This window comes from Corylus avellana, chromosome ca11 (assembly GCF_901000735.1).
Source record: "Corylus avellana chromosome ca11, CavTom2PMs-1.0".
Classification (NCBI taxonomy): domain Eukaryota; kingdom Viridiplantae; phylum Streptophyta; class Magnoliopsida; order Fagales; family Betulaceae; genus Corylus; species Corylus avellana.
The window spans coordinates 8,740,885-8,756,178 of record NC_081551.1 but is presented as its reverse complement, the minus strand read 5'-3'; the positions used below and the strand labels follow the sequence as shown (position 1 = coordinate 8,756,178).

The following is a 15,294-nucleotide window of genomic DNA, read 5'->3' as shown; positions in this document are numbered from 1 at the left end:
ATTATTTTTCTTGGTTATTAGATGTATTCCTACTGCTTTAATTATTGGCATTTTATGTTCCAATAATTCCTAGTGTTTATTTTTTCTGACTGAAAAGAAAATGTGCTTTTCACTTTGGGGTATTTGGAGATAAAATTGGCGTTTCGTATGGACGAAATCAAGTACGCCACATGAGATTATTAAACATGAACGATTGTAGTGATTTAAATCGCTTAAGTTTCAACGTTCATGAAATCTCATATCAAGGAAAGCATTAGGGCTTTATTCCTTAATGTTTTAGGGCCAAAGAAAGGTCATTGAGGAACATTTAGTGAGTTCCAATAAGGTTTTGGCCTGCACCCTAATAGAAAAGCTTTAAAGCAAAACTTTTTACAGTTTCAAAATGTGCCTGAGCATATTATGGAAATGAAGGACATAACAGTTCATTATAAAGTCCCTAAAGGTTGATATTTTTTGAGTCATTGTGGTAAATTTTATTTTAAATTCTCTTATCTAAATATGGTATTTTTCAAATATCTTGTGGCACACATAAGAATAACTGATCAATAAAGAAACTTTTAATCATGTGTGTTCAAGAAGATGGGCGATTAAAACATGAGAATCCAGAAGTTACTCATGTTACAGAAAAGACCTTGATAGGCAATCATGTCCAATAGTTGATGAATGAGAACAAGGTGCCAACAAAGTCCTATGGTAATTAAGATACTTGTTTCTCTTACACTAAGGAAAATTATGGGCATATAAAGAATGATTGCATAAAGTATCATAAATGACTCGAAATAAAGGTAATCTCATACACCTAGTGTGTCATGAATCTCTTTTATTGACTCACCTAAGGACTATGTGGATTGAATTTGGTTTAGCGGTCCACGCTGTCAACATAATGCAGGGTTTTCTAAATAATACTTGTTTACAATTGGAGGTTGTTGGGATCTATAGATAAATTTTAAAAATTCAGTTATGTCATTTTGACCTTAATAATGTTTTTATATATTCCACAATTCTTTTAGAAATTTAATTTCTATTTTAGTTTGTTAAAATCAAGTTTGAATATTGTTAAAATTTTTGGGTGGAATATTAAATTAATGGTCTATTTAAAATTGATCTAGATCCCAATTTTTGGAAAATTAATCCCTGCATATAAATGTTGACATAAAGCAGAGTCTTATGCATGAGAAAATCCTCTATGTTATGGCATTGGAGATTGGAATATATCTCTATAAAGAATAAAAGGTCGATAAATGATAGAGTTTTTACGACTCTTGAAATTTACTATCTTTGGTATTTATGTGGACTGCATTAAGGAAAAGCAGACCAACTATACCACTAAAGGTGCCAACAAAAGGATTTTTTTGAGATTCTTGAGATCATGTACAAGTGTAACCTTTTCCATACTTCTTGCCTAAATGGTTAGAGATTTCTTATCTCTTTCGGTAATAACCATATAAGGTTTATGTATCTTTATCTTCTGAATCATAAGGTTGGGGCATTAAATGCTTTCAGTACCTATAAGGCAGAAGTAGAGAAACAAAAGAAAGTCAAGATCGTAAGATCTGATAGAGGCAAATAGTATTATGATAGGTACACGAAAAGGGGACATGAGAGGTAATACTAATATTCTATTCTCCTAATGGAGTGAAGCCTTGAAAACCGCTATGTATACATTTAACTGGGTTCCATTCAGGGTTGTCCATACGACACTTAAATTAAGGAATGAATGGAACCAATTGTTTACACATATGGGGTTGTCTTACTATTGTGAGGATTTATAATCCACACCTAAGGTAATTAGATTTAAGGACAACTAGCGGAATTTTATAGGTTATACAGTAAACTCCAAAGGGTTTAGGCTTTACTGTTCTTCATTTAGTCCTAGAATTGTTGAGTCTAGATATTCAAAATTTCTAGAGGACGTTGAACTTAGTGGGAGTGCTTATCCTCAAGGGATTGAATTAAAGGAAGCACAAGAGTTGACTGAAGCCCCTTCACATGAAGGGTGTTTGATTGTGCTTAAGAAAAATCAAATTAATTATCTTTAACCACAATCAATTTCAGAACAGCCAACTCATGAGGAACAAGTTCATAATGAACCTACTCAGACTTTGCCAAATGCAAAGGAAGTAGGATTAAGAAGATTCTCTAGAATAAGGCGACCAACAATCTCTAGTGATTATGTTGTATACTTCCAAGAGTCTGGTTTTTTATGTCAGACCTAAGGACGATCCAAAAATTATTTTCACATCATTTTGGGTGGAGATAACTTCACATTGTGTTTCAATGCCATGGAGGAGATAAAATCCTTGGCTAAAATTCAAGTCTGCAATCTTGTTGACTTACCAAAGGGAGTTGTACGCATAGGCTGCAAATGGGTTTACAAAACCTAAAAAGATGCTTCTTGGTAATGTTGAACGATATAAAGCTAGACTTGTAGCCAACGATCTTACTCAAAAGGAAGGCATTGATTATCATGGTATGAGTAGCTCATTTTAGTTTAGAGCTATATCAAAAGGATGTGAAAAACAATTTTCCTAAATGAGGATCTAAAGGAGGAGTTGTACATAAGACAACTTAAGGGTTTTATTGATAACAGTCAGAAAGCTTACATAATTAAGGATATCTATTAATGGACTAAGATAGGCCACTCACTTGTGGTATATAATTTTTTACAAGGTTATTGCCTCACATGGTTTTATTGAGAACCTTGTTAATCATTGTATATACCTTAAGGTCAGTGGGAGTAAAGTTACCTTTCTTTTAGTCCTATATATAGATAATATTTTGCTTGCAAGCACTAATTTAGGTTTGCTACATAAAGTTCCTCTCACTAAAGTTTTAAGAGAGATTCAGAATGAAGAACTATGAATCTTCAGTAGCACCTATTATTAAAGGGGATAATGTCCCAAAATGTATTGGAACAAAGGCAGATGAAAAATATTCCATATGTATGCACAGGTCTACATTAGACCTGACATTGAAATAGCAGTTGGACTATTGGGTCAATATAGTATTGTGGAATATGCAATGAACCAAGAACTACAGTTTAACCTAAAGATACACTTACCATTTGGTGGTGTTTATTCAGGTTTGATTTTTGTCAAATGTGTAGATAGTAGAGAATCAACTTCAATATATATGTACTGAAGATGCAGTAAGTAGACTACAGTTGCTACATCTACCATGAAAGCAAAAATCATTACATGCTGTGAATTAATTACACAGGCATTATGGTTGAGACATTTTTGTTAAAGGTCTCAAGATTGTCGATTTATAGTCAGACCCAGAAAGATCTTCTGAGTTAATTCTACTACAGTTATCTTTTATAAGAATAAACTGTGTAGAAGCAAAAGTATGTATATCGACATAAAGTATCACTATGAAAGAGAACATTAAGTGACAATAAGTGTCTATGGAGCATATAAGTATTGAATTAATGATTGCGGATCCCATGACTAAAGGTTTACCGGTAAAGAAAGTATAAAGTCATGTGGAATATATGAGATTCATTAATTCATTTGTGCTTAGTTTCTCTTTAATTGGTCTATAGACATAAAGGTAATGTTATAAATTTTTTTTGTGCACATATATATTATTCTTATTCGTGGGGATAAAATTAAAGTTGGACCCGAATGACTTATAGGAAGTTCATTCATAAAGTACATTATCCATAAAGTACTCATTTAGGGAGGTATTGCACATCGTGATACATGGAAGGGACGGCTTACCATATAAAAGCTTTACTGCCATGATTCGTGTGTGGTATTCCTTGAGTGAGTGGGAGGATTCCATGAATGGTTGGAATAAATAAAGTATTGGCCATATCATAGAATTGAACACCATAAGGAATTTATGTGTCATAAGGGCCAAGTGGGAGAATGTAAGAAATTTCATTTAAAGTATGTCCCTTATGTCACATATATTATTGTACTTATAAAATATATATAATTACGGTGTTCAGTAATTTATTCCAATTAAAGATTATTGTGTGAAATCAAATATTCTGAATTAAATTTGCTGATTTAATTCTTGTGGAACAAGTATTTGATTTCATTACTGATTTTATTTTGTGGAATCAATTAGCTGTATTTATTTATTTTTTATTCCTTGATGGGAGGAATAATTAAGGTAACAGCTCTAATTGAGGGTCCCTGACCTACCTATAAATAAGGCCTATGTATTCCATCAATCGGCACTCACTGGTAGGCATAGGTCAGAAGAACCTCTCAATTATTGTTTAGTTTTAGTTTGATTGCTGTGAAGCTGTTCTTTAATTGGCTTGAGCAAAGCATGGCTAGAGGTATTTATATAATTATTCATTTCGCTGCTAATTTTATTGTTAATTAGCATTTAATTATATATTAAATTTTTTACAGGGGCTGTTCAGCCCACCTTAGTAGAGTTTGAAAGTCTTCTTACATCACAAGAATCATTGGCTTGATAAATGGTGGGATGCTCCATTTCGGGAAGTGAAGGAGATTCTTTCTTTTCCAATAAAAAGACAAATTTCAGCAAGGAAAATGACTAAGGTAAAATGATGGTTCTAGCAAGTATAAAGATGGTGGAGAATCATTCGAGAAGCGAGATGAAAATAAAAAAGGTTTCAAGTGTTATCGATGTAGTAAACTTGGACACATAAAGAAGAATTGCCATGTGAAATTCAAAGGAGTATATGTAGCCAAGAAGGAAGATGAACCTAAATATGAAAAAGAGTGGGTGTTGTGAAATTTTAATGTACTCGCAAGTGCACGAATCGTTTTGCAATATAGGGATGCAAGTGCGAAGTCGAACCCACAGGAAATTGTGTTTATGAAAACAATTATATCTAAACTAATTAAATCTTAACCTAATTCTGAAAAAGATTTGATTTTTGGTTTTGAAAATAAAAAATAAAATTAATCAACTAAGAAAGGACTAAGGTTTTGGAATCTACACTCACCAAATCATAGCAACATAATTCATGTTCATCAATATCATCCGAAGTTCTCACAATAAAAATCTTATGTATGTATGCTTCAAAGATTAATTAAATCATTCAATGAATTCGTTATTTGCGTAAATCACAAAAGATATCCATTTTAAAACCAAATCATCAAATGTATTCGTAGAACGAAACACAATGAATATCCAATATTTTGATAAAAAAAAGCCCAAACAATCAATTAAATGAAACTATCTTAAATCATCAAATGTATCCGTAAATCACAAAAGATATCCAAGAACCATCCTACTAATTGAATTGAAGTAGAACAATTGAAATATTAAAACGCATAAAATCGGATAATATCAACTTGATGAAAATATTGTTGTTCTTCACTAGTGAGGCTTCATCCTTAAATTTAGTTGAGAAATACGATACACATAACTATGAAAATTCCTTAGCATGTTATTTGTTTGATTTTGAATTGTTTTTAAGTTTTCAAGTTTTAAATAAAGATGCAAGAAATTTCAATGATTTTGGGCTTAAGACACACTTCATGGAGCATTGGCAACAATTTGGATCAAGCTCAGCACCTCTAGGCTTGAGCGCACCTGCACTCGAGCACACTCATCCTTAGGTTCGAGTGCACATGCGCTCGAGTGCATCTCCTTCTATTCTCGAGCGGCACTCCCACTAAGCTCGAGCGCACGTGCACTCAAACGCACCATCCCTTGGGCTCCAGTGCACACAAGCTGATTTGCTGCATAAAAACGTAGAATTGTTTTGGAAATAAGCCTAGGTCTCCTAATTTGTAACACCCCAAATCTGGCCTTGACCAGCTGGTAGGGTTACTAGCAATCACCCCAATTTAGCTAACTAATAGCTAAATAAGGAATTGCCCCTCTAAGCATCATCAAAGTTAATGCATAGGAAGGTGAAATAAATCTGAGATATCTAAGAACCATAACGAAACATTTAATATCCTTAAAAACACCGACACAACAACTAATAATAACTTAAGCAAGCCTGATAACAATGTGAAGGTCTTTTCTTAAGCAAAGTATGTAGTGGCAACCGTTCCACTCTTTGATTTTAGAAACAGGTTTCCTACAAGATCTAATAACCACGTACGTCTAATGACTTAGTAAGTAAACCTCACAATTGGGTATGACATGAGCCAGTTGTTACGGAAATAAACATGCAATTTGTCAAGGATTTTAAAGAGGTGTTGTCTCTAAATATTGCTTTGTGGACAAAAAACAATGTACTTCCAGCGGTACTCACCTAAGTAGTTTTAATGCATAAAACTAATGCTTTATAGGTCATAACTATCATATGTGGACTATCCAAGATATTACTCCTTCTCAACAGGGTTGGCGCTGTCCCGAGGGACCTGTAATACAATGTCAGTGCCCCAACCATTGTACGCTACCGTCCATAACATTAGCAGCCCGACCTCGGGTGGCCCACGGCACTAATGATGTACATCCTGTAGTGACCCACCCGTTAAGGCTCCACTAATGATGTACGTCCTGTAGTGACCCACCCGTTAAGGCTGCGCCGGTCACAAATTAACCATTGGATCCAAAGCCCATATTAAACATCCATACACAGTTTGACCATAGAATCAAGTTTATAGAGTAAGCCTATGGCCACTATACCGCACGTACCGTACCATGTCATACAATGCATCTTATCAGCCAGTTATTAAAGTAGTTATCAAGTTGTACAAAGTATAGGCATGCTCATATCATACAAGTGCTAGTCAATTGACATACCGCACGTTTTTAAGAAAAGTGGTCGTAAGTGTTTACAAACCTTGTGCTCTCGCTTGAGTCCTCTGACATCAAGAATCCATGTTATAACGAAGTACGACACATAATTATACGCAATACTAGAGAACTTCTACGAGTACGTACTAGTTCCTATCTAACGAAAATGGGACATTAAAACCTTAAGATCACACTTCTGGAGTTAAGGGCGAATGCCATGCTCCTTGGGCGAACGCTCGGGCTCAAGAGAGAACGTTCGTCCAGTAAGTTAAGACTCCCGACTGGAAACTCCAACTATGTTTCTAGGCTTCTATCTAAACTGAGGACTGAGGGTTGATATATCTCATCTTAGGCCACTAATGAACACATGCAATGTAACACATCATGCTATCATGCAACTCAAGGCTATAAAAGACGAGTTTAAAGTTCTTTAAAACATTCTTGATCTTTGTAAGGAAATAGGTACAAGAACTCGTCAAAGCATCTTTAAAACTTGCAATACTAGTAACAAGGGGTAACTTCAGTTTAGACCCCTGAATTACCACCCGATTTGACAAGCCCCCTAAAACTTCCAAACCTCTCAATTTGGACTCCAAAACTTTCAATTGCAGTCAATTTGAACTCCTCTGTCAAAATGAATCGTTAACCTCAAATTGAATCGTCTCCATGTGACCTACACGTGGTTTTTTACCCCATACATATCTGTTATACCCTCAACCTACTAACTGAAATGCCCATACTACCCTCCTTCGAAAAAGCCCAAATTTAACCTAAATGTGAAAAATCGTTCGAGCACCTTTTACCAATCAATTTGAAAAAGTCCTCTTCCGAACCCTACTCTTCGTTGTCAACGAACCATAATAGCTGAAGTTTGGGTGTTGATTTGCAGCGGTTTAGTCACAAATCGTTTCTAAATCAGTTCATGACTACGATAATCAACTAAGCTTAACACTATCCCAAAATTTATATTTTAGGGTTTGTAGTTGACCTTTTATGAAAGTTGTGTTTGATCTTAAATTTGCATTGGATATTTTGGGGTTTTGCATGTAACGATTCTGGAAGGGATTTTGTGGAGTTTTTAGTTTGCCTATTATTTATTTGCAATAGGTCATCAGTGGGTCATCTTCTTGTCATTTTTTTGCATTGAAAGTTGTTGTTTTCTTGTAATGTTGTTAAAAGTTTTTATTTTTCGGTCATCTAGTCGTTGGCAGTCCTTGTTTACTACTAAAGTGTGGCCCCCTAATTTTGTTTTTGTTTTTTTGATATAAGTGTGGTCCCCTAGTTGGTGCTTGTGCTGAACATGTGATTAGCACTATGAATATTATACATTGAATAAAGTGGTCCCTTCCATTACTTTTCATTGTTTGGTTGTTAACTTTAAAAGGGACAAATGTAAATGCATATTGGTAGGAGATAAACTTTTTCGTTAAGTTGTTGGTTGGTTCGTGGTTGGTCTGAGTATAGGGGTAATGTAGTCCTTTGCTGCTTGTGTATGGGACCAATCTACATTATGTTCCAAAAATTAAATAAGTTGGAAGTGTAATTTTTTTTTTTTTTTTCTAAATGTTTGTGTCATCTGCTTTTACACCTAACTAAGGGTATTGTCTTGCACATTTACAACTTTCTCATTGCATTAATTTTTAGTGTTTGGAACTGTTTGGGGTATTTAATTGCACATTTCAACCTTTCAATGTAATTAATGTGGCAGGACACGTGATGGGTACACACTCTATGATGTTTGAGGTGTACTATGAGGGTACTTTTAACAGGCAACATAGGATTAATTATGTTGGGGGCGATGTTAGTAATTACCCAGACCCATATGATGGGTATAATTGAATTTTTTTGATGTAGAGGACATGTGTAAGACATATGGGTATAGGTCTGAGGACCTTGTTTATTACAGTTTACCAAGATTGCCTTTAGACAAAGGGTTAAGACTTTTGTCTTCTGACTACAGTGTAACTGAAATGGTGGCAAACCATGTAGGTCATGATCTTGTAGTTTTGTATATAGTAATGTATGGTGTAGTAAATGTTGTAGTTGAAGGAGATGATGAAGAGGATTCAGTGTATGAGAAGGGAGTTTTGTTTAGGAAGGATCCTTTATGGGATGAAGTTCTTAGTGATGATACAGATTATCTTGATTCGGATGAGGATACTACTCATTGTTATAGGGACATTGACGAGGGTGTTAAAAATGATGAGAAGGCAGAGGTAGAAAGGGATGACACTATTGGGAATGTTGGTGCGAGTGGGGTAAATGATGAGGATGTTGCTGAAAATGCTGTGGAGGGTGATGCAAATGGAAATGATGGAGAACATAGAGGTGGGGAAGAGAGCGAAGAGAGGGAAGTGAGTGATGGTAGTTTAGACATGGATGACAATGATCAACTAGGGTCACCACATTTTAGTGGTGATGACAGTGTAGTGCACTCACCCGTAGTGATGTAACCAAAAGGGTGCAGTTTAATTCTACTGACTTAAGTAATCCAACATTGAGTGTAGGGAATACATTTCACAATGCAGTTAAATTTAGAAAAGCCGTGAGACAATACAATATTATAAAAGGGAATGATTTGAAATTCATTTTAGTATCCCTAAGGCCAAAACACACTTGCACTATGAGGTACCAAAATCATATGGTCACCTCAAGTTGGATTGCTGACCTGTGCATGGATTCTTTTAGGAAGCAGCCAAACATGCCCATAGAAGTGTTGCAAAAAAAGGTGAAAGCCAAATGGAATGTGGATGTCCATGTGAATTCTTTGTATAGGGCGAGGAAAAAGGCAAGAGAAACAATCTATGAGAAATTGGATGAGCAGTACCATTGTTTGCGGGATTATTGTTCCATGGTTAGGAGCACTAATGTGGGTAGTTATTTGATTTTGATGGTTGAGAAACTAATGCGTGAGGTACCACGCAGATTTCAAAGGCTTTACATTTCATTAGCAGTTATGAAGAATCGTTTCAAGGAAGGGTCTAGGCCTGTTGTGGTTGTTAATGTATGTTTTTTAAAGGGTATGTATAAGGGGCAGTTAATGGTTGTTGTTGGCAGGAATGCCAACAACAATATGTACCCAATTACAATGGATGTTGTAAAGGCAGAGACAAAAGATAGCTAGACATGGTTCCTAGAGGCACTTGTTACAGATCTTGGCCTAAGTTGACATGGGTGGACTTTTATTTTAGATCGATAGAAAGTAAAATAACAGTTATTTGCTATTAATATAAATTGAGTGTTTAGTGTAATGCAACTAATAATGTTTTCAACTATTGTGTAAGGCCTCATTCCAAGCCTAGAACAAGTATGTTTGCAATCTGATCATCGTATATGTGTTAGGCACTTGTACACTAATTTCAAAACAGGTCATCAAGGGGTGCTACTGAAGGATCTTCTTTGGCAAGCTGCCGCATCCTACACAAAGATAGAGTTCTACAAAGTAATGGATGAGATAAAGAGGATTAGTAAGGATGCCCATGCCTACCTGGAGAAGATTGACCCCAACACATGGTGTAAGGGCTGGTTCAATACAAATGCCAAGTCTGCCCTCTTACACAATAATACATGTGAGAGTTTCAATTCTTGGATAAAAAATTTCCGTGACCAAACAATCTTGAGCATGTTGGAATGGATTAGATGTAAGTTAATGAGAAGGTATGTAAGGAAGGAGTTGATGAATTCAATGGAGGAGGCCTTAGGGCCAAAGATTAGGATGAAGCTAGAAAAAGAAGATGATGAAGCCAGTCACTGTTGGTGTACATATGATGGTGATGGTATGTTTAAAGTTGAGTGCCTCGTGGATGGTAGAACTTGTGGCTACAGAAAATGGGATGTAACTGGTATCCCATGTTCTCATGCCATTTTAGCCATTTTACACCAAGGTGGAGACCCTACTGAATATTTGAGTGAGTACTACAACAAGGAGAAGTACCTGAAGGCATATGACTATATTGTCTACCTAGTGCCAAGTGAAGACCAATGGCCTAAAAGCAACCAACCTAAAATTAAGCCACCCAAATCTAGGTCAACTCCTTGCAAACCTAAAAAACTCAGACAGAGGGGTGTTGACGAACCAAGAAACCCTAATGCAATGAGGAGGGGGGGCACTAAGAATCAATATGGGCATTGTATGAAGTTTGATCACAATAAGAGATCATGCACTGCCATGCAGAGACATGATGAAAGACGAGAACGTGTGAGACAATATATAGAGAGAATGCATCAATTGACTAGAATTTGAACATGGTAAGTGACTTGTTAATTTATTATATTTGATGTTTAGTGTTTAGTGCTTAGCGTTTACAATTTTTTTTTTTTTTTTGTAGTTGGATGGATCTTCAACTGCCACTTCAACCACTACCAGAAAAAAAGGGGAAGAGTGAACACGCCATCAACAAGTACAAAAAGAGCAAGGGTACAAGGTTCAAAAAGAGAAAACGAATCACAATCTCTTACATCCCAGCATGCATCACAGCCTGTATCACAACCTGTGTCACAGCCTACATGATAACCTGTATCATAGCCTGCCAGAATAGGAACTGATGTAGCACCTTCTACAACAAATGCACCTTCTACAACCCAGCCAGTCAGAACAGAAAAAAGGGCAGCACCAACACCTTCTGCATACAGACCAACTGAGAGTAATTTTTCAAATTCGGTAATTAAAAGGAAAAATAAAAAAATAAAACTTTAGGGGGCTGATTGTATACCTATATTGCAGGCATCTACCCTATTAGGTAATAAAATGAAGATAACCATAGGGTTGGCCACAATGTCAAGGGCAGGTGGTAGGTTGAGGGAATATGTTAGAAGTGGAAGAGAACCTAACAACAAACAGAAGATTATTCTTGATTTGATTGGGAACCCTGCTAGGTCGCCCCTAATTCTAGGTAGTGGACCAGTATGCTCTTGGGGTCCCCCCCCCCCCAGTTAGTGGCATAACATTTCTAACTTCTCCACCTAATTTTGACATACATAAGGGTCAGGGAACAGCTACTAACAAGCCTCCACTAGGTTTTGAGGAGCATGTTCGAAGAATGGATAAGGGGAAAAAGAAGTCCACCACAATAATGAGGGACAAATGGAAGAAGAAAATGTGGGAACTATGACATTTTGTGTTAACTTTTTTTGTGTTTGACTGCTTAATAGTTGTAAATGTTATATTTTGTAAACATTATAATGGATGAAGGGAAACATTTAGAAACAATGAAACTTGTGGATTCGCTATTATGCTACATTTTGGATTCACTATTAACTTGTGTGATTTGGATTAGATTATGTATGTAATTCTTTTAGTGTCTGGGATTATGAATTATGTATTTGCTGAAATTGTTGATAGGGATGATTGAGTAGTTGCTAAATGGAATTGTTGACTCGTTGGCTTACTTTAGATGTGCTTATACATTTATAAACAATGTAGTGTTATTGTGGTGTTAGTTTGGTTAAATTGATATTTCTCCATATTAAGGTATCACAGCAGCAACAAATAAGACAACATCAAATTCAAATACCATAAATTTAGTGAACAAATCCCATTTGTAGACTTGTTAAATTGTACCAACAAAATTCATACAAAACATTCCAAGTATTGTAAAATAGTTTGGTACCAAAAAAACATTACAAAATGGTCAATTGACACAAGTCTGATAGTAGTTGGATTAACAAATAAAGACAACAAAAAACATGCAACTTCAAATGTCTTCTTCAACTGCTCAACATCAGCCTTGATGTAACTCCATTAGAAGAAGGGAAAAACATCAATACAGCAACAAAACACCAACAACATGCAAGTGCAACTCGGAACTTCAGCTGCATCAAATGATACTTATTCTTCTGCCATTCAAGTTTAAGTACAAAATTAGCAGCATCAACTTCCATTTTCGACTTGTACTAAGCAAGTTCAATCTTGCATTTCAAGATCGTTGTTTCAATCATTGCCCTTTCAAACTTCAAATCATGCTGCCACTCCATCAACATCGACATCACTCGATCATCGCACATACAAATTTCTGGTTCAACCCATATAAAAGAATTGCAACCGTGATTTTTTTCATTCTGCATAATCACACAAATTAGGGTTTACCCCATTACTAAAGGATATAGACATAAAGAGAAGTTTATTGTAAAAAATTAAATTCCCAAACACATCTTACCATATAATTTACACAGGCATAAAACCTTTTGCCATGATTTTTAGTTGTGCAACCTGTTTTGAACACAATTTTGCTCACACATTTGCAAATCGGATAGCTCGATCCTGAATCCCTTACCTCACCCTTGCAGTGCTCATCTTTCACCGTTGTAACCTCACCAGTACTGGGTAGTGGGTACTGGGTCTCACTGAGCCGTCGTGTGGGACTCCTTCACCGTTGTGACCTCGTCACTAGTAGGTCATGATCTTCAGCTTGGTGAGACTTTTGTTCTTCGGCTTAGGTCGAGTTCCTCAGTTGCTTCAAGTGGGTCTTCAGCTTCATGTGGGTCGGTTTCTTCAGTGTTGAACATTTAAGTTTGACTTAGTAAGGGTGAGGGTGAGGGTGAGGGTATAACGGGTATGGATGGGGTAAAAAATCGTGCGCAAGTCATGTGAAGATGATTCCGTTTGAAGTTAAGGATTCAATTTGACGGAGGGTTCAAATTGACTACAATTGAAAGTTCAAGGGTCCAAATTAAGAGGTTTTGAAGTGTCGGGGGGGCTCGTCCAATCAGGTGGTAATTCAAAGGTCTAAATTGAAGTTACCCCTAACAAAAATAACAAGGTAGGAGGAAAGGGTCAGGAGATTACCTTAGAAGATAGCAAAAGCCGCAAACTTTCGTCCATCTCTCTCCAAGTCACTTCTCGCACTAGGGTTGGGTTTTTTCTTCTGAGCTTAGGGAAGGCTGAGGGTCAAAGGGCATGATTTGTATAGAAGCTTGAGGCGTGCATTGCTCTGAAAATGTGGAGAATGGGTTAAAATTGCTTTTTAGAGTGTCAGCGAACGTTCACGTACTATTTGGACGAACGTTCGGGTACTATTACATGTTAGATAAAAGGGTTCAAGCGTACACTGTTAAATGCAAAAATATTCACATTTTAAGCTCTTAACTTGCATGTTTTAATCCTTTGGTTTTAGTTAATTAGGTCAATTTAATTCCTTTTTGTGTTTTCCATACTTTTGTAGGCTTTTGGAAGAAAATAAAGTAAATCTGGAAGATTTGGGCTAAAAGAAAGAAGATGGGAAAAATGGGAGCCCCTGATACTGCGATCAATCACAGGATACTTGCGATCGAGCGCAATACCAGAAGAGACACAGCACGAAGCAAGCCATGAGCGATCGAGCACACGACAAAAGAGGCTCGATCACAGACCTGCGATCGAGCGCGCACGAGCTGCAATCGATCGCACCCGTGCGCAGGGACATATCAAGTGGCGGCCAGATTGTCATTATTTCCATATTAGAGTTTTCCAACTCTCAACTGTAATAGGTTTTCAAACCTTACGAAATTCCTAGGTTTACTAGTTTGTCAAGGACTTCTAAAGCCTATAAATAGACCCTTAAGCCTCTAGAGTAGGTATGCTTTGTAAGGAGAAGAATCGGAGCTCTTCAAGTTCAAGTCTCAGGTTTATTCTTTTCCTTTCTTTTCTTTTATTTTATGAAGATGTTTAACATCAACTTTATGTGTAACTAAATTAATTAGTAGGGCTAGATTGAAGCCCTAGTTATGTTTTGTTAATATTCAATATTGGCGCATTTGTGATGATCTTGTTATGATATCTAACTTGATTAATACCTAGTTTCATGAATTCCTCATATGTGTGTGCCTGATCAACATGTGCATGTGGTATGGACTAGTTAGTTAAATCAATTTGGATGACCGAGTCCAGGGTTTAACATAAGTAACAAAAGATATCCACACCGGATTCTTGGGTTAATCAACATGGGGAACCGGGAGTATACAGCCATGCCTTAGGCCTCATGTGTTTGTCAATTTTCATAGAATATATGATTTTCTAAAGAACAACTTAGTATATACCATGCTAAATCATTTAGGAAAGAAAAGAGTTAGAGTATACACCCATGCCTAACTCGTTGCTTAGGGAAATCTGTAGCTTAAGGAGTATACACCCATGCCTTTAGGTTGACAAACATTAGATAGACATAACATGATCAAAACATTGGCATATTGATATATTAGCTAAATATAATTAGTGGTGGATATCAAAGCCCTACCTTTTTATCATTATCAATTCAAATCCAATCTTTGTTTTATTTTACTTTGGGAATTTAATTTAGACAAGATTCAGCAGTCCTCGTGGGAATGACCCCGTATTTGCACACTATGCTACTATGTTGACCTCGTGCACTTGCGGGTAAAACATCCAGTTATTTGCCTATTAATTTAGGTAGGTAATTGTGGAACAACATACGTTCCGGGATATTACCCACTAGCTCGAAGACTAGTCAACAAACGCTCATAGTAGTCCCCTTAGCATACGTTCTGTCAGTGAGGGGTGGTTTTGTATTTTGTTTTAAAAAGCTCAAGGGGTTGGGCTACTAATAAAGGGTTTTGGTCTTTTGGTTTAGGACCCTTGTTTTATGAAAACGTTAACCATTTTTGTAGTAAATC

The 15,294-nt window shown here is 36.3% G+C and overlaps 1 protein-coding gene across 1 annotated transcript; it reads left to right on the top strand.

Annotated features, from left to right (window-relative positions):
• The first annotated feature begins 10,132 nt into the window (after positions 1-10,132).
• On the top strand, positions 10,133-10,930 carry LOC132165014 (uncharacterized). Its single transcript, XM_059575526.1, has one exon. The coding sequence runs from the start codon at positions 10,133-10,135 to the stop codon at positions 10,928-10,930; it is 798 nt and encodes a 265-aa protein (XP_059431509.1).
• The last annotated feature ends 4,364 nt before the right edge of the window (positions 10,931-15,294 follow it).